Below are 24,230 nucleotides of genomic sequence, written 5' to 3'. Positions count from 1 at the left end.
ACAAACATGAATAAAAAGGGAAGGGATGCCTGGGTGGCTCAGTCGGTTGAGTGTCTGACTGTTGATTTCTGCTCAGGTGGTGATCCCAGGGTCATGAGATGGAGCCCAGAGTCAGGCTGAGTGTGGAGCCTGCTGGGGGTTCATTGTCTCTCTCTCTCTCTCCCTCTCTTTCTCTCTCAAATAAAAATTTTAAAACGGGGGAGAAAAGACATAACTCAAAATACACAAATAAAAATTTTTAAAAGACAAAAACTGCGTACTCAGACGGTGGCACGTTCACACCTGTAGGAATCCTGGCTGGTGGGCCAGTGGCCCTACCTGCTTGGTGCCTCAGTCTCTTGCCTGCAACACGGGAACTCGCTTTCTCCAACCCCGAAGTCCCCGAAGCCTCCTCCCTGAGGCTTGATTTGAACTAAGCAGGTGAATACATGAGGGCACACCTGCCCCCTGGCCCAGGACAGGCCACTCAATGCCACCAGCTCTCTGGTGGTTGATTGTGGCTCCAATCAGAATCTCCATGGCTTGGTCCCTCCTGAGAACGAACCAAGACCGTTCTAACTCTCATCTGGAAAAATAAATGAGAAAGAAAAGAAGTTCAAACATGGTCACTTGCCCCAAATCAAGATCAAAACACACTACAAAGCCACAAGAAAAGGAACAGAGTGAACCTGGGAGAGGATTACGAGAGGGGGGGCCCCCTGCCCTTGTACAGGCTCCACCTCCTGAAATCTCCCCACACAGAGGACAAAGCTACTGTGTCCCTGGGTGACAGGCGAGGAACCCTAGCAAGAGCAGAAGTCACCCACCCAAGGCGGAGACTCAAGGGTGCACAGTGTCAGGGCAACTTCCCCTCTGCCCCTGAGGCCCCCAGCTCAGCGCGGCGGAAGGAAAGGGTGCTCCCGGCAAAGGGGAAGGCACGTGAAAGGTCTAGCAACTAGAGAGAGCTGGGAGACTATAATCACAGCCGCCACTTGCAGAGGCAGCCTCCCTGGGAGGTGGGAGGCAGACCCACTTTACAGATGAAAGACTGAGTCTTGGAGGGGCTGCTGGTCCTTGTCTTGCAGTGTCTAGGGGGAAGCACAACCGTGTTGTGGGAAGTCTGAGGAGGGAGGCATGGCCCTGTCCTGGGGGGTATGTGTAGGGCCCAGGTGCCACCTACCTCCTCAATCCACTTTCAGAGCCTTTCTCGGGAAGTGCTGGGCAACCCTCAAGTTGTGTTTCACTGTGCCTGGCAATCAGAGCGCCCTCCCAGGTCTGTCCCAGCAGCAGCAACAGCAGCAAGGTAGCCACGGGGCCGGAAGTGGGTACCTGAGGGCCCCAGAAGTGCAGAGACACCGGGTCATTTGCAGACACGGCCTGAGTGCTTGCATTCCAATGCCACAGTCCCAGGGTAGCCAGCAGGCAAGAGCCCATGCAGAGGGCACAGAGACCCAATGGCCTGTGCCTGAGTCCTGGCCCTGCCGCATGACCATGTTTGAGCCCTCAGTCTCCCCAACTGTAAAATGGGGGTCTTGATTTTCCTCACATCATGGTGCTTGCATGAAGATTAAACTTCAGGCCCAGCACGTACTTAGCTCTTAGTTTTACAGTACACAAACCCTGCCTGGGCCTGGCACGCAGCAGGCACTCACTAATTATTCGTTTATTCAAGAATCTATGGGGCATCTACTAGATGCTGAGTACTGGCCTCACGTATTGGGAGACGCCATTGATAACTCCTGGATTTGGGGATAGCTGTAGGAGAAGGAAAGAGGGTGCCAGGCAGCGGGGTGCAGTATGGGATGGGGCTCCCTCAGGAAGGGATTGGAAACAGAAGCAAGGAAACAGAAGGGACAGTGGGAAGGGCGTGCCCAGCAGAGGGCATGACCAGACAGGGGTCGCGAGGTGGGATGCAGCTTGGCCCACCCAAGGGGCCAGCAAGGACCAAGGAAGTGCCGTGTGTGCCCATGTGTGCTCCCAGCCTCATCCAGTCCCAAAACCCGGGAGGTGGGTTCTGCCATTTGCACAGAGGAGTTAAGTGACCTACCCAGGGTCACACAGCCAGCATGACTTGGTGGGATTTGAACACAGGCCTGATGGTTGTAAGGCCTCTTGCTCAATACCTCATAAACTTCTACAGGATGAATGAATGAATGAATGAATGAATGAATGTTGGTGGTATGAAATGAGCTAGGGGCTGGGCTTGAGTGGCCTGAAATGAACTGCTCTCCCTGGATCTGGGGTTTCCTGGATTCCCAGTGATGGGACCCGCATACTCTCTAGTGGCCAGACCAGGAATGGCTTGGAATCACCCCTGAACCTTGAGGGGGACAAGACTGACTGTCAGAGAAGTCCCTGTCCCTACCCTGACATTCAAGATCCTTTGTACACAGGCTCCAATTTTTAATGCCTTGACACTCTGGTTCCTGTGCCCCCTTTTGCGGGAAGCCCAACTCCAACCTACTCCTATTCATTCCTCAAAGCCCTGGCTGAAATGCCCCCTCCCCTAGGAAACCCTGTCTGTCTCCCCAGGCAGAGCCAGTACTACTTAGGGACCCATCCTCTGGCTCAGCCTCACGGGGCTGGGGTGCCTGCATCCAGCTCTGTCTCCCTGAGCCACGGAGCCACTTTCATTGCCTGTTGCGTTGCGTTCCGTGTTGTGTCCTTGTACCACCCATCACAAAGTGTGGCAGGTGACCCATGAACGTTCTGTTGAGTAGATGAGAGAAATAAGTTCAAGACTGGGCTGGAACTAACCTCAGAAATGTTCCGGGCCTGTGCCAGGTGATAGTGCAGTTTTTGCTGATTAATTTTTTGGCGAGGGGAGTGGTTAGGTTCTCTTTGCTCTCAAAAACAAGGCCACACCCCGCAGGCCTTGCGCTGTCTTATCCCGTGGGTCACACTGAGGCACAGAGGGCAGTCCTCCTTCGACCCAGGAACGGGTCTCCCTGCATTTATTCAACGAGTGTTCATGGAATACCTGTGTACCAGGCGCTATTAGGAGTCCGGCTGGGAACAAGACATAAACACCCCTTCCACTGTGGAGCCGACTCTATGGTTCATCAGGCGGGAATAAGTGCCATTGAGAAGGGCAAAGGCTTGAGAAAACGAGAAAGCAAGCCACGCAGGTGTCTGGGGTGCACCCGGCGGGGGCACAGCAAGTGCAAAGGCCCGGAGGTGAGAGTGCGCCCGGTGCCCAGAACCAGTGAGGACGGCGGGGGGACAGAAAGGTGGCACTTGGGATAGAAGACCCGACGAGGGAAGTGGAAGCCTAGCCCCTTTCGGAGAAGAGGAGGGGCTCGACCCCACCCCGCGCAGGCCGCTCCCCTCGGCCTCCTCGGAGCCGGGCCTCGCCCCCAGCCACACCCCCGCTCCCTGCTCCGGGTTGCCAAGGTGACTCGGCCCCGCCCCTCCCAGCCCTGTCTTCGGGCTTCCAGGCCCGGCTCCGTCCCCTTACTCGGAGCCCTGTGAGAGAGGCGCCCGCACTGAGTTTGTCCCTCCGCGACCACCGTCGCCCGGGCAGGCGCCTGCCGCGCGCGCCGCCCGCCTCGCTCTCGCGCGCTCCTCCACCCCACGCCGTGCGTGCCTTGCGTGCCTTGCGTGAGCGTGCGCGGGCGCGTCGGCCGGCAAGGGGGCAGCAAACGGCCGGCGGCGGGCGGCGGGCGCCGCGCGGGGGGCGGGCGGCGCGGAGGAGGCGGCAGTGGCCATGGCCGAGGCGTCGCCGCAGCCCGGACGGTACTTCTGCCACTGCTGCTCGGTCGAGATCGTGCCGCGCCTGCCGGTGAGGCGCGGGCCGGGGCGGCGGGCGGGGGCTCTCTCTCCCTTGGCCTGAAGCGAGCTGGCCCCGCCGGGGAAACTGAGGCCCGGGCGGCGTTGGCCCGGGGCTCTGCGGGGGGCCCGGAGGCGGGGCCCACCCCCGGGGAAGCAGCGGGACCGATGATCCCAGATGCGCGGCGGGGAGGCCGCTCGGTCCCCGACGGGGAAACTGAGGCCCGCAGAGGCCGCGTGACCTGCGCTCGGCGCCCCGCCCCGGAGGAGGGAGGTGGGGGAATCGGACCCCGGGAGATGTCTCCGGGGGCCGTTCCCGGGGCGCGTGGTCGGCGCTGCGGGCGCCTGGCTGCGGGCCGCCCCGCCGAGCGCTCCCGCCTGCCTTCCCGATGTCGAGACGGGACGGCTGTGTACCTGGCCCGGGCCTGACAGCCCCGGGCAGGCTTTTGTGACCTGAGCCTGCGCTTTTGTGCTTCCCCGGAGTGGGGGTTGGGGGGCGGGTTTAGGCCCGCCTGTGGCCAGGTGTTGCCTTCTCCTTTAGGCCAGCGTTTCCCAAACCGTGTGGTGCGGCAGGGGACTGCTTGTTCAACGTACAGTGTTTCAGGCTCCTCGCCCCGGAGCTTCCTAGTTAGCAGGTCTAGGATGGGGCCCGTGTTCCCCTGCTCCAGGCCCACAGGGAAAGCGGCGGTCTAGTTCGACCCTTTCCTATTTTACAGGTGGGAAAAATGAAGCCAGGGGAAGCGCAGGCCAGCTTGGCCCTGACATCCTGACAGTTGCCCCTGGGCCAGCTCCCACGGAGCAGGAAGAGGGAGGTGTGGGATGGTGGAGGCCCTGCAGGTGGTGGGGATTTATTGAGCACTTTCTAGGTGCTCCTAGTACTTTATCTCTGGCCCGCATGCTCCCCACAGTCGCCTGGGTGGTGGGTGGTGGGTGGAGGCTGTTCTCGTCTCAAAGCCAGACTCGGTTCTGCCTTTGCCAGCAGTGGGGACCCCTGGGAGGGGGGGGCCGGGGGAAGGAGTCTATGGGCATCATCCCAGCCACAGAGGAAGGAAGTGGGCTCAAGTCAGGTTGGGAGCAGAGAGCAATGCCTGGGCCCAGAAGGCGAGAAAAGGCAGGGAGGTGCGGCTTCCAGAAGCAAGGGAGGAGGGAGAAATAAAACGAAACCTCAGCTGTGAGCACCCGCTGGGGGAGCCGACACTTGCCTCACCCTAGCCTCCCGGAAGTCCTGCTTCTGCCTTTTCCGGCTTTCTGCAGCCCCAGCTCCGTTCTCGACCGGGACCGCGGCAGGAGGCGGCTGGTGGCCTGACAGCTCACCGGCCTGAGTTAGTTGCATGCAGCCCCTTGCGGCTGGTGTGAGCCCAGGACAGGCCCTGGGACCCAGGCTTTCCCCAGAGCAGCCTGCCCGGAGCCGAGGGGGACCTGGGGCTGGGCGGTCTGCATAGCCAGCTGTTCTGGGCCTCTCTTCCTGGGGCCAGCACAGGGCCTGGGGCCTGGCCAGGTGTGCCCGCTTCCTGGCCATGTGGCCTTGGACCCGGAGCACCCTGATCTCTTGCAGCTGCCACCGGGCTGGGGAGGACCTGCCTCAGCACAAGAATCCGGTGGTGACAAGGTATCGCTGACCTCTGCCCTCAGAGTTTATAGGCTGGTCAGGGAGCCAGTGTTGAATAAGCGATTGGCAAATATTTAGTTAGGAATGCTGGCAAATTCCGTGAAATTAGCAAATGGCAGTAAGGGACTCCGGTGCCTGTTTGTGGGTTTGAAGGGTTCCATGAGGCCCGGTAGACAGGGTGACTGTTTACCAGTAAGGGGCGCACCTGCTGTTTCGGGATGGAGAGGGTTGGCCCTCAACCTGGTAGCGGTGACAGGTCCCAGCCAGCACGCAGCACGTTCTGTTCACAGGAGGTAGCCCTGACTCTGGCCTGCTCTAGGGCGTTGGGGCTGGGTTTTGTGCAGTTCTTACTTTTGATTTTTGTCACCATCGTGGCACCTCCTTAGGCACTGAGATAGTGCCCGCTCTCAGGTGCTTCTCGGCAGGGTCGGGCTGAGGCCACACCCAGCTGTGCCTCTTATCGCCCGTGTGGCTCTGGGTGAGGTGCTCGACCTCCCTGGACCTCCGTTTCTTCGCCTGCAAGATGGGCTTGACGAGATAACCCGTGCCCGCTCGGTGGGAGCACACATGTAGGGGGGAGCCCAGTGCCTGGCTCCCAGGACGGGGAATGGCTGGCAGCCTAGCCGGAGCAGGGCATGTGGGAGCAGGAACCAGACAGGCCGGCTGGCTTGAGGGCCTCCGAGGCTGGCACACAAGCCCAGACTCGAACCTGCCCAGGAAACGGCAGCTCTTGGGATGAGGTGGACGTGCGGGGTCGTGTGGCGCGACTGCAGGGCTGTGGAAACGCAGCGTCCACGGGCCGCCACCTGCTGTGCTTGGCACCCTGGGGCCCGCCGGGAGGTGCAGGTTCCCACCAGGGGGGCTGAGCGGGTGGCAGTCCGGGGTTGTATCCGCCCCTGTGCCACGGCCCCGAGCGCCTCGCCGCAGGCGGTGCCTCCGATGGCCCTCTTCAGGCCGCCTTCTCGTTGCTGGCGACTGCTTTCCTTCTCAGGGACGGCCTGAGTGTGTGACTGGGCGGGACCTGGACCTGGAGGGCGCTGGGGGGAGGAAGCCAGCCTGTGGTCAGCGCCCAGCGGCGGTGGGCGTCTGCCCTCGCTCTCTTTATGCCTCAGTCTACACGTCCTCTGTCCTTGCCCCTCGAGGGGGCCTCGAGGAGTCCTGGCCCCTGATGCTTAGCAGAATAAATGGAGTCCTTCCCACGGGGCACCCGGGGCCGGGCCTGCCTCCCCAGGCACCCTGTGGCCTCAGGCGGGTCCCTCTGGCCACCTGACAGCTCTGTGTGCCCACGTGCTGGATGCTGTGCGTCGTGCTGGGTCCTGCCCTGTGACCAGCCGTCTGTTCACCGCTGCAGAAATGCGGGTGCTCCGATGTGTGGGCTGCCCCTCGGGGGGACACAGACCCCACCCTGCACCTCCACACAGCGGGTGCTCCAGAGGGGGCTGGCATTTGCTCAGGGTCTGAAGTCAGCGGGGCAGGAAGTGAGCCGAGCCCCCAAAAGGTGGCTGGATGCTGGGCGGAGCCACATCCTAGGGCACCCCAGGCCTCTGAGTCACGTGTCACTGTGGGGAGGCTGAAGTGAGGCGGGGCTCCCAGCACAGTGGGCACACGTGTCGTGTCACACGGGGTCCCGGTCCCTAGCAGTGGTGTCAGAAGCACCCTGGCAAGACCAAGGAAGCTTGTAACATCTGCTGGGCTCCGTGTGTAAGCATCACTGGCTCCCAGGGGGCCTCACACGCGGCCGGATCCCGGCGTGGCTCTGCACCCTGGCATGCAGCGGTGTGCGTGATGCTCACGGCCGCTTGGGGGACAGGTGGGGTCGATGTGGGGTGTGGTGGCAGCAGGGTGGGCCTTCCGTGGGCCCTGGGCACCTGTCTGCCCAGTGGCAGCTGAGGAGGGCTATGTAGAGCAGCCAGGGCATTCCCGCGGGCCGTGGGCTGGTGGGGCACGGGCCGGGAGCACCGGCAGCAGGGGCCTGGGTGTCCCATCACGTCTGTGTCTGGGGCTGAGTCCATGTTCCTTCGACGCAGCGCTACACTGGGGTTCTGCCTCCCCTGGAGGGGCCTTGAGGGGCCGGGGCCCACGGAGGCCGAGGTCACTGTACAGCAGGCGATCCCGTGGGGCCGGCCAGCCACCTCTCCACCTCCCGCCCGAGTTTCCCTGATTTAATCATGCTCGCCTGGCTGCGGTGTGAAGGAGTGCCTGAGTGAACCGAGGGCTGCCCTGGCTGACCCTGGGAGACCTGGGCAGGCTACTCCCTGGTCTGAGCCCCCGGGTCCTCCTCGTCACCGAGGAGGGGCTGAATCGCACCTCTTAGGCACGGCATAGAGACCGAGCACAGAGAGCGAGTGCTCAGTGAATGTAGCGTCTTGTCTGTCCTGTCGTTGGTGTTCTGGCCACCGCCGTTGCTGATGATGCTGGGGTGGTCCCCTTCATCCCCTCTCCTCCTCCTGGGGGGAGAGGTAACTGATTCACGGTGAGGAACCATCAGAGACAGGCGCTCACAAGTTAGGGCCAGCGAGCGCCGGCTGACCCCCACCTGGGCACCACCTGGACCTGGGCTCTGCCCTGTGGGTGGCAGACATCCATCCCGGCGTCTCCTCGCTTGGATGCAGATGGCCATTGCTGGCTAGTCTGACTCAACAGGAACCGGTGGGGTGTGCCCGTGGAGGAGGAGAGCACTGGGGCACCCCCAGATCTGGTCCCTTCCCTGCTGCACACCAGCAGAAGCTGCAGCCCCCTCCTGAAATGCCAGGTGTCAGGTGGCCCGTGGCTCAGGCCGATCTGGACTTAGCGTGGGGCTCGCACGGGGACGGAGAGTGTGGAGGCAGGGCCCTGACCGCAGCCAGCTGTCGAGCCGTAGCCCTCCGGTCCTCAGTGGCGGCTGGATTTCAGAGCCCCAGGGTTGAGGCCATCCTCCGTTTACAGGTGGGGAGACCGAGGCTTGCGGCCAGGATGTGACGTTTGAGCAGAGACCCGACTTCCAAGAGGGGGCAAGCCAGGTAGCTATCTGGGGGAGAATGCTCCGGCAGAGGGGATGGTGTGCAGGCCCTGAGAAGAGAGGGCAGGTGGCGGTGGCCTGGATGGGGCAGGGAAGCGGGAGTGGCGGGCCAGCTTGTTCTGAGCCGACCGCAGGGGAGGAGAGTGCAGAGCAGGTAGTTGGATGAGGTTCTTGTGCGCCGCGTGGGATGGGGCTCCAAGGTGACGCTCAGGGATGGCGCCCGGCCTTGGTAGCAGAAGAGGTTGCCTGTTTCCAGCGGGTCAGACTGAGGTTGAGGCTGAGGCCGCCTGGCTCACCGGTCCTGCCCTGGCTCTTCCAGGCTTGCCCAGGGTAGCATGGAGACTGGGGGCGGGCGGCGTGCTCAGAGGAGAGGAGGGGGAGGGACAGCTTCTCACCCAGGCCCCCCCACCCCCATCCTGGCTGGAGAGGGCGGGCGCGCTTCTGATTTACGTCTCCCCCGTAGGGCAGGTGTGGTGGCGGTGGGCTCCGCCAGGGCCCAGAGAGAGCCTGGACCTTGCCGCCGGCCCCGAGCCAAGGGGAGCCCTGAGCAGACGCCCGCTGTCGTCTGTGACATGGCCACGCTAAGGGCTTGATTGCCAGCGTCCTAACCGAGGCCGTCGCAGCCCCCTGCAGCCACACTGGCCCGTGTCCGTGGCCCTCTGTCCCCTTGGGGCTGCACCAGGCAGTGAGAGCCCTGGCCCGTCCACAGAGCTTCCCGCGGCCGTCTTCCACGGCAGCCAACAGTCCGAGGGTTGGTCGTTCGCGGTGGAGCCGAGCTGCCCGTTGCCCCCGTGTCCCCACTTGGGAGGGCAGGGGTCACTGTCCTCGCTGCGCCTTCTGATGGCTCTGTTGAGATACAACTCACCTGTTCACAGTGTGCATGTCAGTGTTTTCCGTACGCCCAGAGCCCCGCACCCACCACTGCTGTCTAGTTCCAGAACATTCCCTCACCCTAAAAGGAAGCCCTGTCCCCGTTAGCATTCACCCTCACTCGCCCTCCCCTCCCCCGGCCCCCACGAACCCCCTTCCGTCCGTGGATGGGCCTGTTCCGGACGTTTCACACACGCGGACTCACACCTCGTGTGGCCTCTCGTGTCAGGTTTCCTCCCTGAGTGTCGTGCGTTCAGGGTTCGTCCGCGGGGCGGCGGGTGTGGGCGCTTCGCCCCTGCTCGCGGCCGAGGGATGTGCGCCTGCGCGGTGGACACGGTCATCTGTGCGCGTGCGCGGGGGACGTGGTCATTTGTGGGCGTGCGGGTGGGGGTTGCGTGGACGTGAGTGTTCGTGTCTCTCGGGTGTGGACCCGGCAGCGGGGTCGCGGGGTCGTGTGGTGACCCTGGGGTCGACCTGACGAGGAACTGACCGCGGGCCTGTCTTCCAGACAGACCGCCCCGCTTCTCGTCCCCACCGCCAGCCGGGGTTCTGGTTCCTCCAGTTCCGCTGACGCTTAGCCGTAGTCGGCCGAGTGGCGCGGTCCCGGCGGCCGGCCGGGAGGTGGTGTCTCACGGGTTTCGGTTTGCGTTTGCTCGTTGCCTGACGGTGTCGAGCGGCTCTCTGCTGGTTTGTCGCCCTTTGTGTGTCTTTGGAGAACTGTTTTAATTCTTTGGTCAGTTTTTAGCCGGGTTGTTTGTGCTTTTGGCGTTGAAGCGTTAGAGCTCTGTATTCTGGATCCCAGCTCCTATGGCGGGTGCAGTTCCTTCCTGTCCTCCCCAATCGGCTCAGTGTTCCTTGACCCCACCCACCCTTTGCTTTTGGTGGCGGTGGGGGGGGGGGGGGGACATGGCGCGTGCTGTGGTGGCACCCACTGCCCTGGTGCAGGTGCCTGGCACTCCCGCTGGTGTCCACGGGGAGGCCCGTGCCTGCTGAGCCATCTGTGCCTGTGGCTCACGTGGGGCCATTGGTGGCCCCCTCCTTGACAGTCTGCATCCCCTCTGTGTCTCCCACTCGGCACGCGGGGGACAGTGCTTCCAAAACGTCACCTTAGGTAGAAGCACAGCTTGCGCTCACGTCTGTGTCTTCCTGTTTGGGTGGCTTTTGGACACTCGTGCGAACCCCCAACCCACTTGTTTGGTTTTGGTGTTTCCATGCCTTGCGGCCCCTGGGGCCCGTCCTCCACTCGGGACGTTACACCTCCCCCATCTGACTGGTGGGCCTGGCTGGGGGGGGGGGAGTGGCTGGGCTTGGAGGGGGCACGGCCAATGGGGGTGGGGTCACACTGCAGCCCGGGGTCACAGGCCCTGCGCTAGGATTGCTGGAATGTTCCAGAGATGCCGCCATGGGACGCCCGCGGGCTGGTCCCTTTGCTCAGGTGGCGCTTCCCGCCCTCAGTGGCCACCTTCCTGGGAGCTGAGCTACTGAGGCCTCGATAGTCCTGTGACCCCACAGTCCCTCCTGCAACCTTCTCAGGAGCTCGGGGCAGGTGTCTTTATCTGCAAAAGGGGAGTCTCTCACGGAACGGTCTCACGTCTCACGTCTGCACAAGTCGGGAACTGCTAGGTGGACCCGCGTCAGCTGGCCTGTTTGGTACAGGCTTCTTCAGAGCCTTCAGCAGCTGGTGTGGCTGAGTGGAGGCCTTGAAGCTCGGAAAGTTTCGTCACCCTGAGGAGCGTGGGCTGATGGCCTTTGGCGCGGCAGCAGCTCGCCTGGGGGCCCAGGCCTCGCCCGCACGAGGGGCAGGTCGAGGTGGCTGCAGTCATTACCACACGGAGGCGGTGGCCTCGGATGAAGGGCGCCCGCCTGTCAGACATCTCAGAGACCCGGCAGGTCTGTGCCAAATCGGACTCTGGGCCTGAGCAGTTTCACCGATGTGCCTGGAGCCGCTCGGTGTGGCCTGAGGTGGGGGTGTCCGGTGACCCCGCAGGCACGGCTGACACGGCACGGGGGCCGGGACCCCCGAGATCGCACTCACCCGCCCTCTCCTCCGCAGGATTACACCTGCCCCAGATGCGAGTCTGGTTTTATTGAGGAGCTTCCCGAAGAGACCAGGTAACCCAGCCCAGGTGCACGCTGGCAGCGCCCAGGCCCCTTGGGGTGGGCGGGGCTGTGGGCGGGCAGAGGCTGGGCAGGCCGCGGCGGGCAGGGGTGAGAGGTGGAGAGGGCCTCCCTCTCTCCTGACTCAGGGCACCCCGTCCTCCCAGGAGTACAGAGAATGGTTCCGCCCCCTCCACAGCCCCCGCGGACCAGAGCAGGCCACCGTTTGAGGTGAGTCAGGCCCCAGATTGCCCTCCCCTCCCCGTGTGGACCGGTCCCCCCACCTGACCCTCGACCACCGGGACCTGTCCTTCCTCGTTTCTCCCACACACGCCAAGGCTCCCCTGCTACACCCTCAACCCTCAGGGCCCCAAGCCTGGGACGGGGCCCCGTGGCACACGGAGGAGACGTGGGGTCCAGGCAAGGGGCTGGGTCAGGTGGGACCCAGGTGGCCGCTCGGGGCTCCCGCCCCGCCCCCCCACGGTCCCATGGCCCTCCTCCCCACAGAAGGTCCTCAGGGCCCTGCCCTCCCCCCCGCCCCGTGGTCACATCGCCCTCCCCCTCACAGAACGCGGACCAGCACCTGTTCACACTGCCACAGGGCTACGGGCAGTTTGCTTTCGGCATCTTTGACGACAGCTTCGAGATCCCCACCTTCCCCCCTGGGGTGCAGGCCGACGAGGGCAGGGACCCTGAGAGCCGTCGGGAGAGAGAGCAGCACTCCCGGCACCGGTATGGCGCCCGGCAGCCTCGCGCCCGCCTCACTGCACGACGGGCCACCGGCCGGCACGAAGGCGTCCCCACGCTGGAAGGGTGAGGGCGCTTGGGGGCAGCCGGCGGGTGGGACGCTCCCGAGAGTCTCGCAGCCTGCCCCACCCTGACTTAGCCAGCCTGACCGTCTGCCCCTCCAGAAGGTTCTGTGGTTACAGAGGGGCGGATGCTAGCTCTGGGGCTGACCTGTGGGCGGGGCGCTTCCCCTGTGCACCCAGGCAGAGCCCACCGTGCTGAAGAGCTGCGGAGGGGGGGCCCTACCGTGTGGCCCGGGGGGCCTCTCGTCCACTCAGTGCCTTCCATCCTTCTGGGGGGGTGTCTGTCCCCCGACTCCCTCATCCCCATCTGTTCAGACACGGCCGATTCACATCGGGTCCTTGTCTCCCAGGGCGGCAGGCAAGTGGGGTGGGTTTTGGCCCCCCCCCCCCCCCCCCCCCCCCCCGCTCCACCGCAAAGCCCCGAGCTCCCTCCGTGTCGGCGTCGGCACCAGGAACGGCTTCTCTGTAACCTGAGGCTCGTTCAGAGGACTTGGGGTGAAAAGGAAACGTTTTTCTGAGGGCCCCGTTTCCCAGAGAACATAGGGTCCTCCAGCATCTTCGTAGATGGAACCAGGCTGTGCACAGAAGCGCCTGTGTCACGGGGGAGCCCCGACGCGCTCTGCTCTGTTCCGTTCCGGCCCAGGACACAGCCTGGGCTGCCCTGACCCCCAGGTGTCTCGTGTTCGTGAGCTGCCCTGTAGCAGCCCCTCCCCCCCAAGCTCGGACACGGGCTTCACTGTGACCCCAGCCGGACGTTGCGGAGCGTCTGCAAACAGCAGGGCTGGGGATCCCCACCCCCCAGGTTGTAAAATAGGGAGCAGATGTGGTCATGCGTTGACGGGCACCGTCCAGGCCTCTGGGAAAGCTGGCCCGAAAATCTGCAAGGGAGACAACTTTTCTCGGTCTGTCTTGTGTTTGATTGCTTGCAAATCTTATTGGTTGCAAACGCAACCTTTAAAACGCCGTGAACTTCAAAGCCGGACGCGTGTGTCCTCTGCTGCCTCCCCTGGGGGTGCCCAGCCTTGAAGGGCGCTGACCACAGGCCGGGCCCCGCTCTGTTCCAGGATCATCCAGCAGCTGGTCAATGGCATCATCACTCCTGCCAGCATCCCCAGCCTGGGCCTGGGCCCCTGGTGAGTAGGTGGGCGGGTCCGCTTGCGCCCTGCCCGGCCCCTCTGCCACTTGAACCCCAGACCTCTCTGCCCAGGGGTGTCCTGCACTCAAACCCGATGGACTACGCCTGGGGGGCCAACGGCCTGGATGCCATCATCACGCAGGTACAGGGTGGCCTCCCCGAGGCGGGCACCAGGGTGTCGCCATCTTCTGGGGACCAGGATGCCCCCGGTGTGGACGCCCTGCTCCCCAGAACTCCCATCCTGAGGCTGGCGGGCCCCGTGTGGACCTGCACGTTCTCCTGAGCTGTCCCTGGGGATGGGGTGTTCACCATGACCTTGGTGGCCCTTGTGCGGTAGGGACGCTGCCAACTTTGCGGCCTTTCGCTGGTGAACTGGTGGTGAACGTGGCCACAGCCAGGCCCAGCCCTTTGGTTCTAGCGGGTGAGAGGACTTAGGGTGGGACCCTCGGCGCTGGGAGGGGCCTCCCTGGCTGCAGGGTGACCCCGACAGGATGAGCCGAAGAGTGGACAGGCGTGGGGGGCAAGGGGGCTCAGCCTCGGCGGAGGGGGGGGTCCGGGGCCCCAGAAAAACACAGCCTTGGTGCTTTTGCAGGTAACCCGGCCTTGCATTTCAGAGCCCCGCGGGGCGAGGGGCCGCGCCTGCCTGCCGAGCTCCCGGCACTCTGGCCTCTTGTCTTTCAGCTCCTCAATCAGTTTGAAAACACGGGCCCCCCCCCAGCAGACAAAGAGAAGATCCAGGCCCTCCCCACCGTCCCTGTCACCGAGGAACACGTAGGTAAGTGGCTCGCCCCCTCCTGGGGACACCTGGGTGGGGGGTTCCCTGGTCTCCGCCGTCACAGGCTCCCTGCCCCGCAGGCTCCGGGCTGGAGTGTCCCGTGTGCAAGGACGACTACGGGCTGGGAGAGCGCGTGCGGCAGCTGCCCTGCAGTCACCTCTTCCACGACGGCTGCATCGTTCCCTGGCTGCAGCAGGTGAGCCGGCCCCTGCCCGCCCCCAGGCCGAACCCTGGCCCCCGCCCCCGCCGCAGGCTCGGCCCCTCACCACCCCCCCACCCCCCACCCCCCCCACCCCCGCTGTCCCCACACAGCACGACAGCTGCCCCGTGTGCCGGAAGAGCCTCACCGGACAGAACACGGCCACCAACCCCCCGGGCCTGAGCGGCGTGAGCTTCTCGTCCTCGTCGTCCTCGTCGTCCTCGAGCTCGCCGAGCAACGAAAACCCAGCGGGCAACTCGTGAGCGCGCCCCGGCCGGCCTCCAGAGAGGGCACAGGACCTGGGCCTTGCCAGGCCCGGCGGGGCGGGCAGGGCGGGGCAGGGGGCGGCGCGGCGGGGCTGGAGCCTGGAGGTACCCCGCCTGCCTCCGCCCCCGCACCACCCCCGCGTCCGCCACCGCCACCGCCACCGCCACCGCCACTGCCGGCCGAGCCTCGAGGACCGCAGCCCCCCGGGCCGGAGCAGGCTCAGCCCTCCCCGCGGAGTGTGTCGCGCAGGAGCCTGGGCACGCGTCGACCCCCCCACCCGTTTGTCTCTAACCTCACCCCTACACATTCGACGGCGGAAAGGTTTTTATAATTTTAAATTATTACTGCTTTGAAATAAATGGACGTTTAGCTCACATGCGGCCTGCATGATCTGTGGAGAGAGCGGGTGGAGCCGCTAGGCCGTGGTCTCCGCGACGCCTGGACGGGTCGCCAGCCCCCAACCCAGGCGCCGGGAGCTCGGGACCACAGGATGACCAGCAAAACAAGAACAAAACTGCTCCGACAGACGTTTTTTAAAGGAAAAAATACGTGTATCTTGAAAGCTATTTAAAAAATACACCTACTTAGAGAAGCAGGTAGTTCGGGGTCTTCCTTCCGCATCGGCGCCAGGGGCGGCTGAGCTTCTCCGGCCTTGGCGGGCTCCGTGGCCGCAGACCCCGAGGACCCCGGGACCCCGGACCCGGGCGGGCGGCAGCTTCACAGTGTTGCAGAAGGTGAGCTGAGGTGGGGCCTGTCGGCAGCGCCACCCCGCCCCCTGCCCGCTGGGAACCTGACTGCGTGTGTGTTTGTGGGGCGGGGGGGGGGGGGGGGGGGGGGGGGGGCGGGGACCAGGGGCCTTGAACTCCAGTGAGCGTCCGGGCTGCACACACCCCCACCCCAGGGACTGTCCCCTTCCCGCAACAGAATATCCCGCCTCGCTCTGCCGGCTGCAGAGCTGGGGTTTGGACCTGGGCTCTGAGCTCTGGCCCTTTCCTTCGTTGGTGCTGGGCTGGTGCTGGGCTGGGCAGGGAGGGCTCAGGGGTGCCCGGCGGGCAGCAGGCACAGCCTCCCCGGGACCCCGAGCTCCTGAAGGACACTGGCATGAAGCCCCCTTGGCCCACCCGCGGCCCCTCCTCATCCTCACGGCTAGCAGCTCCGGGTCTGCCTGTCTCTCTGCCTCCCTCTCGAGAGGACCTCGTGAGGACACTGCCCCCCCCCCCCCCCGAAAGGGGGCCTTGAAAGGTCCCCTCTGCCACGTAGGTGACACATCTGCAGGTCCCAGGACCAGAATGGGGACCTGTGACCCAGGCACATCCACGTTGCCTTCTCTCTCTTGGCCCTCAGACCTCCTCCCTGCCTCGGACACCGGTGGGTTCCCACCTCAGAGCCTCTGCCTGGGCCGGGCCCGGCCCGGAGTGCCCTTCCCAGACCTTCCGGTGAGCACACGGCCACATCCTTCAGTCTCCGTCCCGGGTGGTGAGTGGGGCCTCCGTGCCCTCCCAGCCTGTGAACGGACACCTGCAGCCTGTGCTCAGCTGAGCGTCCACCTCCCCGCAGACTCAGACAGGAGGCCCCTGGGAGTCAGGCTGCATCTGTGGGGGTCCCGCAGTGTCCCCAGCCCGGCACGCCTCGGACACACCGTTATTGCTTGTGGAACAGAGGAGTGACCAGACGTGCTTTGCCAGGGCCTGGGCTTCCCCAGCCGCCGGCCGTGCAGCTCGGGCATCTTGTGGGATCTCTGTCCAGCTGCTCCTCGTGGCCCCTGGGAACCTCAGGAGACCAGGACGGGCAGGAAGTGGGTGGACAGGTGGTGCCGCTGTGTCCGGCCACCGCGCCTCGGGGACCCCTGCCCATCCAGCGCCAGGAACATGGGCCGACCGCGGTGACGCCAGCGGAGCGAGGCGTAGGTGTTGTAGCCGTTCTCCTCGATGCGCTCCTGGAACCTGCAGCGGGCGGTGTAGACCCGCTTCGGGGGGTCGGGTGTGTGAGGCAGGCCACCGGATGCCTGCCCGCCCACCAGACACCCCGCCCCGCCCTGGACGCCCTGTCCCCCACCGGACACCCCGCCTGTCCCCCAGACACCGGTCCCCCCACTGGACACCCACCCGCCCCGACCACCACATACACTGTGCACTCACCGACCCGTAGAGATGGCCCCCTCGGTTCATGGCCACGTAGAAGCCGGTGTGCACAGCCTTGAGGGCCACGACGCCCACACGGATGGAGCGGATCTCAATGATGCCTGGGGGCAGGGGGCAGTCAGGGCCCATGGTCCGCCATCTACCCACCTGTGCACTCTCGTTCGTTCATTCATTCATTCATTCATTCAGGTGACATTCACCAAGCACCTGCTGTGTGCTTGGCCCTGTGATGGGCATGGTGACACACGAGACCACACAGGCCCTGCAGGAGCACCCCAAAGATGTGGGGGTGACCAAGGGGCAGGAAGGACACTCGAGCCAATGTGAAGGCTCAAGACAGGATCAGCCCTGCCAAGCGGGAGGAAGTCGGCGGGGCAGGAGGGCACTGAGTTAAGTCAAGGGTGAGAAAACCAAGCCAGAGGAGGCAGGGGATGGCCTGGGCAAGCCGTGATGTCAGAACAAGTGACGGGTGTGATGGGCGTAGACCCCCCCCCAATCGGCCTCCAGATGGGAGGCATGGTCCAGGCGAAGGCCTGGAGGCGGGACACGGGGTGTCTACAGCATACCGTGCTCAACTCCGTGAGCACAGCACGGATGCTGCCGGAGCGCTGTACCCCACCGAGCCCACGTATCAACCCCAGGTGGGAGGTGCCTGCTGTGTCTCCTTCCTAGAGAGGGAAACTGAGCCTGGGAAGTGGCAGAGCCAGCTTTGGGCCTGACTTGCAGATGGGTGACCCTGGGTGACCCTGTCCCACTCTGAGCTGCTCAGTGAAGTAGACCTGTGGGATGAGCAGCCGTCCACAGCCTCAACACCCCCCCCCCCCCCCCCCATATACTGGGGCCTAATCTGGAGTCAAGGCCTTGCCCTCTGGTCTTCAGTCTGGACTTGGATGCCCGAGGTGATGGGGAGCTCACTCTGTTGCATGGGGCCTTTGTTCCTCCTATTTCCTCTGTCAGAAAGGAAAGTGGTCCTTGCCCTGCTGACTTCCTCCCACTTGGCAGGACCAGGGTGAGCCTTCACGCTGGCTCAAGTGTCCTTCCTGCCCCCTCGGTCACCCCCACATCTTTGGGGTGCTCCTGCAGGGCCTGTGTGGTCCTGAGTGTCACCATGCCAGCTCCTTCGCCCTATATGAAAGCCAACCCAAGCCCATCTCCATGGAGAGGCCCCAGACCTCTCATAAAGCTGCCACCCAGTCATCTCCTGGACGTCACTCTGTTTTCATTTTCTTTGCACCCTTTGTGGCCTCCTGTGAAATGACCACATTAGCTGTTCATTTGTTTTACTGCTTTACTCTGCTGTGGGAGCCCCATGAAGGTGGCTGTCCTGGTCACTACTGCTACGTCCCCTGTGCCCAAGGCAGCATACAATAGGTGCCCAATTAGGAACCACAGAATTAATGAAGGAGAGAAGAGCTCCAAGGACCCCCCCACCCCCACCCTGTGGAGCCATCAACCATGTCACTGCCACCGCTGTCCAGATGGGGAAGGTGCAGCTCAGACAGAAACAGCGACTGTCCCAAGTCACCTGGCAGATCCAGGCCCCACACCCATCTTGAGGCCACCCTGCCTGCCTGTGCCCACCACTGAGCAACTGGCCCAGCCAGTCCCCCTGTCATCGCCCTTGTCTGGTGAACCTAATGAGAGCCCTGGGAGCCCGATGAAAGCAGCTGGAGGGGCAGAGGGTGATTATCTGCCCTAATGGTGGTGATTCAGGCAGTGGCCAGTGATTAGCCACCGCCCCCCACACCCCACCCCGTTCCCTGACCTGGGCCTCAGAGCTCTCCGGAGACTGAGACAGGACCGGGGGTCACTGACTGTCTCCAGCCGTCCCAGGCTCTAGCCTCTCTTTTGCCCCATCTCCCCTCTTGCCTCATACATTCCACAAACACTGAGTGCCTACTGTTTGCTGGGCAGGACATCTTGGCAAGGTTATGGGCATTAAGGAGCCCCAGCAACACCCCTGCCCCCACCCCAGCAGTGTGTCCCAGGGCTGCTCATTTTCCCTCTCTGTGCCTCAGTTTCCTCATCTACCAAAAGGATGTCTAGGAAGAAATAGAGGGGTCCCTAACTCAGGCAGATCCTGAGTTTGGATGGGCAGTGTGGGAAGTCCAGAGTCCAGACCCCAGCTCTGCCTCCACTTCATGATGTAACTGGGCCCCCCCGGGGGCCCTTCCAGGAGCAGAGTTGCCCGTCTGTAGATGGCCCCAGTGACCCCAGCCTCAACTATTCTGCAAAGACCTTTCTGTGCTGCGGAGCCAGGCCCAGAGCCAGGAGCTTCCTCGGTGACCTTTACTTTAACTGTCCAACCCTCCCACCGTGTGGGCTGGGCCCATTTCACAGTTGAGAATACTGAGGTCCCCGACGGGAAGCGACTTGGCCAACAGCACACACACCGCCAGAGGAGCCTCTGGGACGCTCCCACGCGCGCAGGAGGGCCCGGCTCATCCTTACTCTCATGTTGCCCTTGTTGGTACTGCCGGCCTGTCTGCCTTGGACCCCCTCCCCGGACTCACTGTCAGCTCCGTGACGCCAGCGGGTGCCCTGCACGCGGCCGCTGGGGTCCACTCGCAGGAAGAAGTGGGTGGAGGAGAAGAGGCGCCTCCAGCGCACGTCGCCCTCCAGGTGTGGGTAGCTGCGCGGTCTCCGCGGGCTGTTTGGGGTCCCCGCGGCGCCGGACGCCCGCGCCAGCAGCAGCCACACCAGGCTCAGCCACAGGCGGCCGCGCATGTCCCCGCGCCCGGCTCGCCGCCCTCTCCTGTCTCCCCGCGCGTCCGCGGCCGGGCCATCGCCGGGACAGGGGCGGGGCGCCCGGAGGGGCCGGCCCACACGGGCCAATAGGGAGCCTCGGGGGCGGGAGCCGCTCCACAGGAGGGCGGGGCGGGGCCGGGGGCGGGGCCGCGATCAATGAGCCAACCAATGGAGAGGCTGGGGCTGGCCAATGGGGCGTCGTGGAGGGGCGGGGCAAACGCTTCAGGGGCGGGGCAACGAGGCGGCTGGGGCGGGACCAGGACGCGGGGCGGGGCCCACTCGGGAAAACATTCCTGCCTCCGCGCGTGTTTGTCCTGCGGGATGGGGAGGGCAGCGGTGCGTGTTCCTGAGTCACCGGGTTAGCCTGCAGGGGCTGCGGGGGCGTGGGTGTGAGAGAGGCGAGCCCGTAGAGACGCAGAGGGAGACAGCTACGGGAGAGACAAAGACGAAGATGGAGAGACAGAGACTCTGAGACACACGAGGAAAGGCGGCTAAGAGACACAGAGACAGAGAGAGATAGAGAGATCTGAGAGATACCGGGAGAAATGGAGCAGCTAGGGGTCAGAGACTGGGTGGGAAGTTCTGGCCTGCGTGTCCGTGCCAGCCAGGTCCCTGCACTGGGCATGCCCAGGTGGGATTTGTCTGCCCTCCAGACTGAACTCCCTGAGAGGCTCAGGGGCAGGGTCTTCACTGAGGGGTGGGCATGGGGAGGCATGTAGGTAGGGGAGCAAGTGAACGCCTGGGAATGCTGTGCTACAGGTGTTGGAGCAGGGGGGTGGATGGGGTGCTGGGGGCGGGAAGGTGGCTGATGGCGGATGGACACATGAGCACATCTGTGGCCGGCTGACAGGGGCATGGGTGATGACTGAGGCCAGCACCCTGTGCCCAGCGTTCAGAGCTGCATGTCCGAGGTGGGAATGGCGTGGCTCCGTTCACACCCACACCTGCTCATCATTCACAGACACACCCAGGGCCCCCCTGGGAGGCACCCTGTGCCCTGGATCCTGAGAATATAGCACAGTGAACCTTCACAGACTCAGAGCCAAGAGATGTCATTGACAGATGGGGAAACCGAGGCCGAGTGGGTCAGCAGCTTCCCCAAAGCCCCACACAGGACACATCCCAGGGCTCCAGTCCCTGTCCCTCTGCTGCCATAGACCCAGTCCTGCAGCCAGAGCCCCAGGTGGCACCTTTAAATAGCACCCGGGTGAAGACAAGGTGACAAGCCTGACCTGATGGCGTGTTGGAGGGGTAACCGGTCTGGCCAGAAGCTGGGATGCCTTCCTTGTGGCTCTGGGGATTCCCTGATCCCTCTTCCTGGCCCCAGGAGGGCCGTGCGTGGTGTGTGCCCCCTCCCATCTGGGAGAGGATGTCCCCCACACTCAGAGCCCTGAGGCCAGTGCCGGAGGGACCCTGCATGCTTGTATCAGGTCCCCAAGCCTCAGCGTCTCTGCAAAATGGGCCGGGAAGGGAAGGCTGGAAGGACAGAATGAGGGAATCCGCAACCTCGCTGGGCAGAGGGTGCAACACACAAACTTGAAATAACATCCTGATTCCCACCAGGCAACACTCAGTCTTCCCTTCCTGGAGTTTCCCCACCCTGCCCCCCAGGAGGACAGTCTTCGGGCTCTGCGTGACGGGGGTGGGACCCACGCCCAGGAAGCTGTCCTGCCCCAGGCGTTGTTGCAGGTTAATAACAGCTTCATTGAAATATATAGTTCAGGGGGCGCCTGGGGGGCTCGGGTCAATGATCTCTGCGGTCTGTGAGTTCGAGTCCTGTGTCGAGCTCTGTGCTGACAGCTCAGAGCCTGGAGCCTGCTTCACTTTCTGTGTCTTCCTCTCTGTCTGCCCTTCCCCCACTCATGCTCTTTCTCTCTCTCTCTCTGTCAAAAATAAATAAACGTTAAAAAAAACTGAAATATAATTCACACACCACACAATTCCCTCATGTAAGGACACGACTCTGTTTTCAGTACACAGTTGTCAGCCATCACCTAGAATCTCTATCTAGTTCCAGAATATTCCATCAGCCTAAAAAGAAACACGGACCCATTAGTATTCACCTCAAGTCCCTCCCCCAGCAGCCCCCGCCCCCACGAGCCCCCCTCGTGTCCCTGGATGAGCCTGTTCTGGACGTTTCACACACGTGGACTCACACCCCGCGTGGCCTCCCGTGTCGGGTTCCCTCCCTGAGCGTCGTGTGTTCGGGGTCCGTCCACGGGGCGGCGGGGGTGGGCGCCTCGCCCCTGCTCGCGGCCGAGGGACGTGCGCGTGCGCGGTGGACACATGGTATGTATCATTCATCTATTGACGGATACTTGGTTGTTTCTGCCTTTAAAAAAAAATTTTTTTTTAATGTTTATTTTTGAGAGAGAAAGAGAGAGAGAGAGAGTGTGAGTGGGGAAGGGGCATTAAAGAGAGAGGGAGACAGAATCCAAAGCTGACTCCAGGCTCTGAGCTGTCAGCACAGAGCCCGACGCGGGGCTTGAAGTCACAAACTGTGACATCATGACCTGAGCCGGAGCCGGCCGCTTAACCAACTGAGCCATCGAGGTGCCCCTAAAAAGTGTTTAATGTGTTTATTTATTTTTGAGAGAGAGAGAGACAGAGTGTGAGCGGGGGAGGGGCAGAGAGCGAGGGAGACGTGGAATCCTAAGCAGGCTGCAGGCTGTGAGCTGTCAGCACGGAGCCTGACGCCGGGCTCGAACTCATGAACCGTGAGATCATGACCTGAGCCGAAGTCTGGTGCTCAATGGACCGAGCCACCCAGGTGCCCCATGGGCTGTTTCTGCCTTTTGGCTGCTGTGAATTATGTTGCCGTGGACGTGGGTGTACAGGTTTGTGTGTGGCCTTGCTTTCATTTCTTTCGTGTGTATGTGTAGTGCGATTGCTGGGTCATATAATAATTCTGTGTTCAGTGTTTTGAGGAACTTCTAGACCGTTGTCCACAACGGCTGCCCCGTCTTACGCCCCAGCAGCCGTGCCTGAGGGTTCTGATTTCTACACACCCTCCCGACGCTGGCGATTGTCCGTTGTTTTGACTACCGGCATCTTCGTGGGGGCAGAGTGATGTCTCACTGCGGTTTTCTGAAAGACTTCAAACCTACAGAAAAGTTGTAAGGACAGTGCAGTGAGCACCCTGTTCCTGTATTCTCCAATTCTATGTATTCTTTTTGCTCTCCATCAGCAGGAGGGCACGTACCCTGTAGCATATGTGCACAAGGGAATTTTTTTTTAAATTTGTTTGACATTTATTTCTTTTTGAGAAACAGAGTGAGATGAAGCGTGAGTGGGGGAGGGGCAGAGGGAGAAGGAGACACAGAACCCGAAGCAGGCTTCAGGCTCTGAGCAAGCGGTCAGCACAGAGCCCGACGCGGGGCTCGAACCCACGAACCGTGAGATCATGACCCGAGCCGAAGTCGGACGCTCAACCGACTGAGCCACCCAGGCGCCCCCAGGAATTCTATGCCCCAGGAACAGCACAGTGTGGATGAATTTCAGACATAATGTTGCGTAGAAGTAGCCTGACCCAAGGAGGTCCATTTATGTCACAGTCTGCAACGGGGCCGAAGCAGCCACGGTGTGAGGCATCAGGATGTGGGTGTCACTCTTGGGGTGACTATGGGGACTGTGAGGGGGCTTCAGGGGCGGGGCATGTTTCAGAATACCCATGTGTCCGGTTGGTGGAAACTGAGCTATATTCTTGACCTGTGCACTGCTGACATTATGCCTCCGCGCGCGCGCACACACACACACACACACACACACACACACGTAATCTTTTTACGTAAGTGGGTATTCGAGAATAAGCCACGGGGATGCTACCAGTTCACCTCTAAACATGTGGATGTATCTCCCGAAGGCAAGGTCCTCTGTCATAACCAAACTGCAATTTAATCCACCATCCATGCTCAGATGGCCCCTGTTGTCCCCACAATGTCCTTCAATAGTTTTTTTTTTTTTTTTTCCTGATCACAAACTCAGGATAGTCTCTGATCCGCTGATTAACGGTCCCCAAAGATATACATACTCTCATCCCAGGAACCTGTGAATTTTACCTCATTTGGAAAAAGAGTCTTGGCAGATACAATGAAGATTTTCAGATGAGGAAATCATCCCAGTGGGCCCTAAATACAGTCACAAGTGTCCTTATAAGAGAAACAGAAGAGGGACCTTTGACATGGACACAGAGGAGGCCACGTGACCACGGAGGCAGAGACTGGAGGGGCTCAGCCACAGGCCAAGGGACGCGTGGAGCCCCCAGAAGCTGGAGGAGGTGGGAAGGACCCTCCCCTGGAGCCTCCAGTGGGAGCACAGCCCTGCCACACCTTTATTTCAGCTCACAGATACTGACGTTGCCCGTCTGGTCTGCAGAAATGTGAGAGAATAACTTTCTGTTGTTGAAGGTACACGCAGCCCTAGGGGGCTGATACCATCTCCTCCCATCTAGAGATCCTGGCCTTTCTCCACCTTTCTCAACATGGACACAACCCAGGCTCATCTGAGTGTCTCATGGCACGAATCTGACCAAACATTTTGGGCCAGAACCCGACATAAGCAAACAGCTTCTGAAACACGGTGTTGCCCAAATTCCAACCTCTGACGCTGTGTTCCCCGTTTAATTACATCTGCCTCCACCTGTCCTGTGTGTTATTCATATTTTTCTTACTTAACTTTTACAAGGAAACTTGATGTCACCATCAGGAGTGGAAAACCAGAACCACACACAGACATGATGACGATAAGCCATAAAAAGAAACACTGAGGAGACGACCATGTGACAAATTCTCAGACCGATAGGATCACAGCCAGAGAGCTGAGGTAGGAGTCAGATG

At 62.4% G+C, this 24,230-nt stretch overlaps 2 protein-coding genes and 1 non-coding gene across 7 annotated transcripts; 1 reads left to right on the top strand and 2 right to left on the bottom strand.

The window, feature by feature from the left end:
• The first annotated feature begins 3,576 nt into the window (after positions 1–3,576).
• On the top strand, positions 3,577–15,098 carry RNF126 (ring finger protein 126). Of its 4 annotated transcripts, none has more exons than XM_078443775.2 (9): positions 3,577–3,760; positions 11,278–11,336; positions 11,471–11,552; positions 11,923–12,134; positions 13,195–13,263; positions 13,338–13,407; positions 13,947–14,040; positions 14,121–14,236; positions 14,353–15,098. In XM_078443775.2, exons 1-9 carry the CDS (start codon positions 3,686–3,688, stop codon positions 14,500–14,502), a joined length of 927 nt encoding a protein of 308 aa, XP_078299901.1. In that variant the 5' UTR covers positions 3,577–3,685; the 3' UTR covers positions 14,503–15,098. The 4 variants fall into 4 exon arrangements, with proteins under 4 accessions (XP_078299901.1, XP_078299902.1, XP_078299900.1 ...); XM_078443776.2 differs by having other exon boundaries at positions 3,578–3,760; positions 11,489–11,552; XM_078443774.2 differs by having other exon boundaries at positions 3,578–3,760; positions 11,489–11,552; positions 11,890–12,134.
• Positions 15,099–15,814: 716 nt separating this feature from the next.
• On the bottom strand, positions 15,815–19,432 carry FGF22 (fibroblast growth factor 22). 2 transcript variants are annotated; one of them, XM_060629593.3, is made up of 3 exons: positions 19,161–19,432; positions 16,645–16,748; positions 15,815–16,449 (listed from the first exon to the last, which is right to left on the bottom strand). In XM_060629593.3, the coding sequence occupies exons 1-3, from the start codon at positions 19,372–19,374 to the stop codon at positions 16,066–16,068; spliced, it is 702 nt and encodes a 233-aa protein (XP_060485576.2). In that variant the 5' UTR covers positions 19,375–19,432; the 3' UTR covers positions 15,815–16,065. The 2 variants fall into 2 exon arrangements, with proteins under 2 accessions (XP_060485576.2, XP_060485581.1); XM_060629598.2 differs by having other exon boundaries at positions 16,181–16,472.
• Positions 19,433–22,760: 3,328 nt separating this feature from the next.
• Positions 22,761–22,845, bottom strand: TRNAR-UCG (transfer RNA arginine (anticodon UCG)). The gene has a single exon. It is a non-coding gene; the product is annotated as a tRNA-Arg (tRNA).
• Between the last annotated feature and the right edge of the window lie 1,385 nt (positions 22,846–24,230).

The sequence above is a fragment of the Panthera onca genome, chromosome A2 (assembly GCF_046562875.1).
Source record: "Panthera onca isolate mPanOnc1 chromosome A2, mPanOnc1 haplotype 2, whole genome shotgun sequence".
Lineage (NCBI taxonomy): Eukaryota > Metazoa > Chordata > Mammalia > Carnivora > Felidae > Panthera > Panthera onca.
Note: the sequence above shows the minus strand (reverse complement) of the source record. Positions and strands in the feature narration are given on the sequence as shown.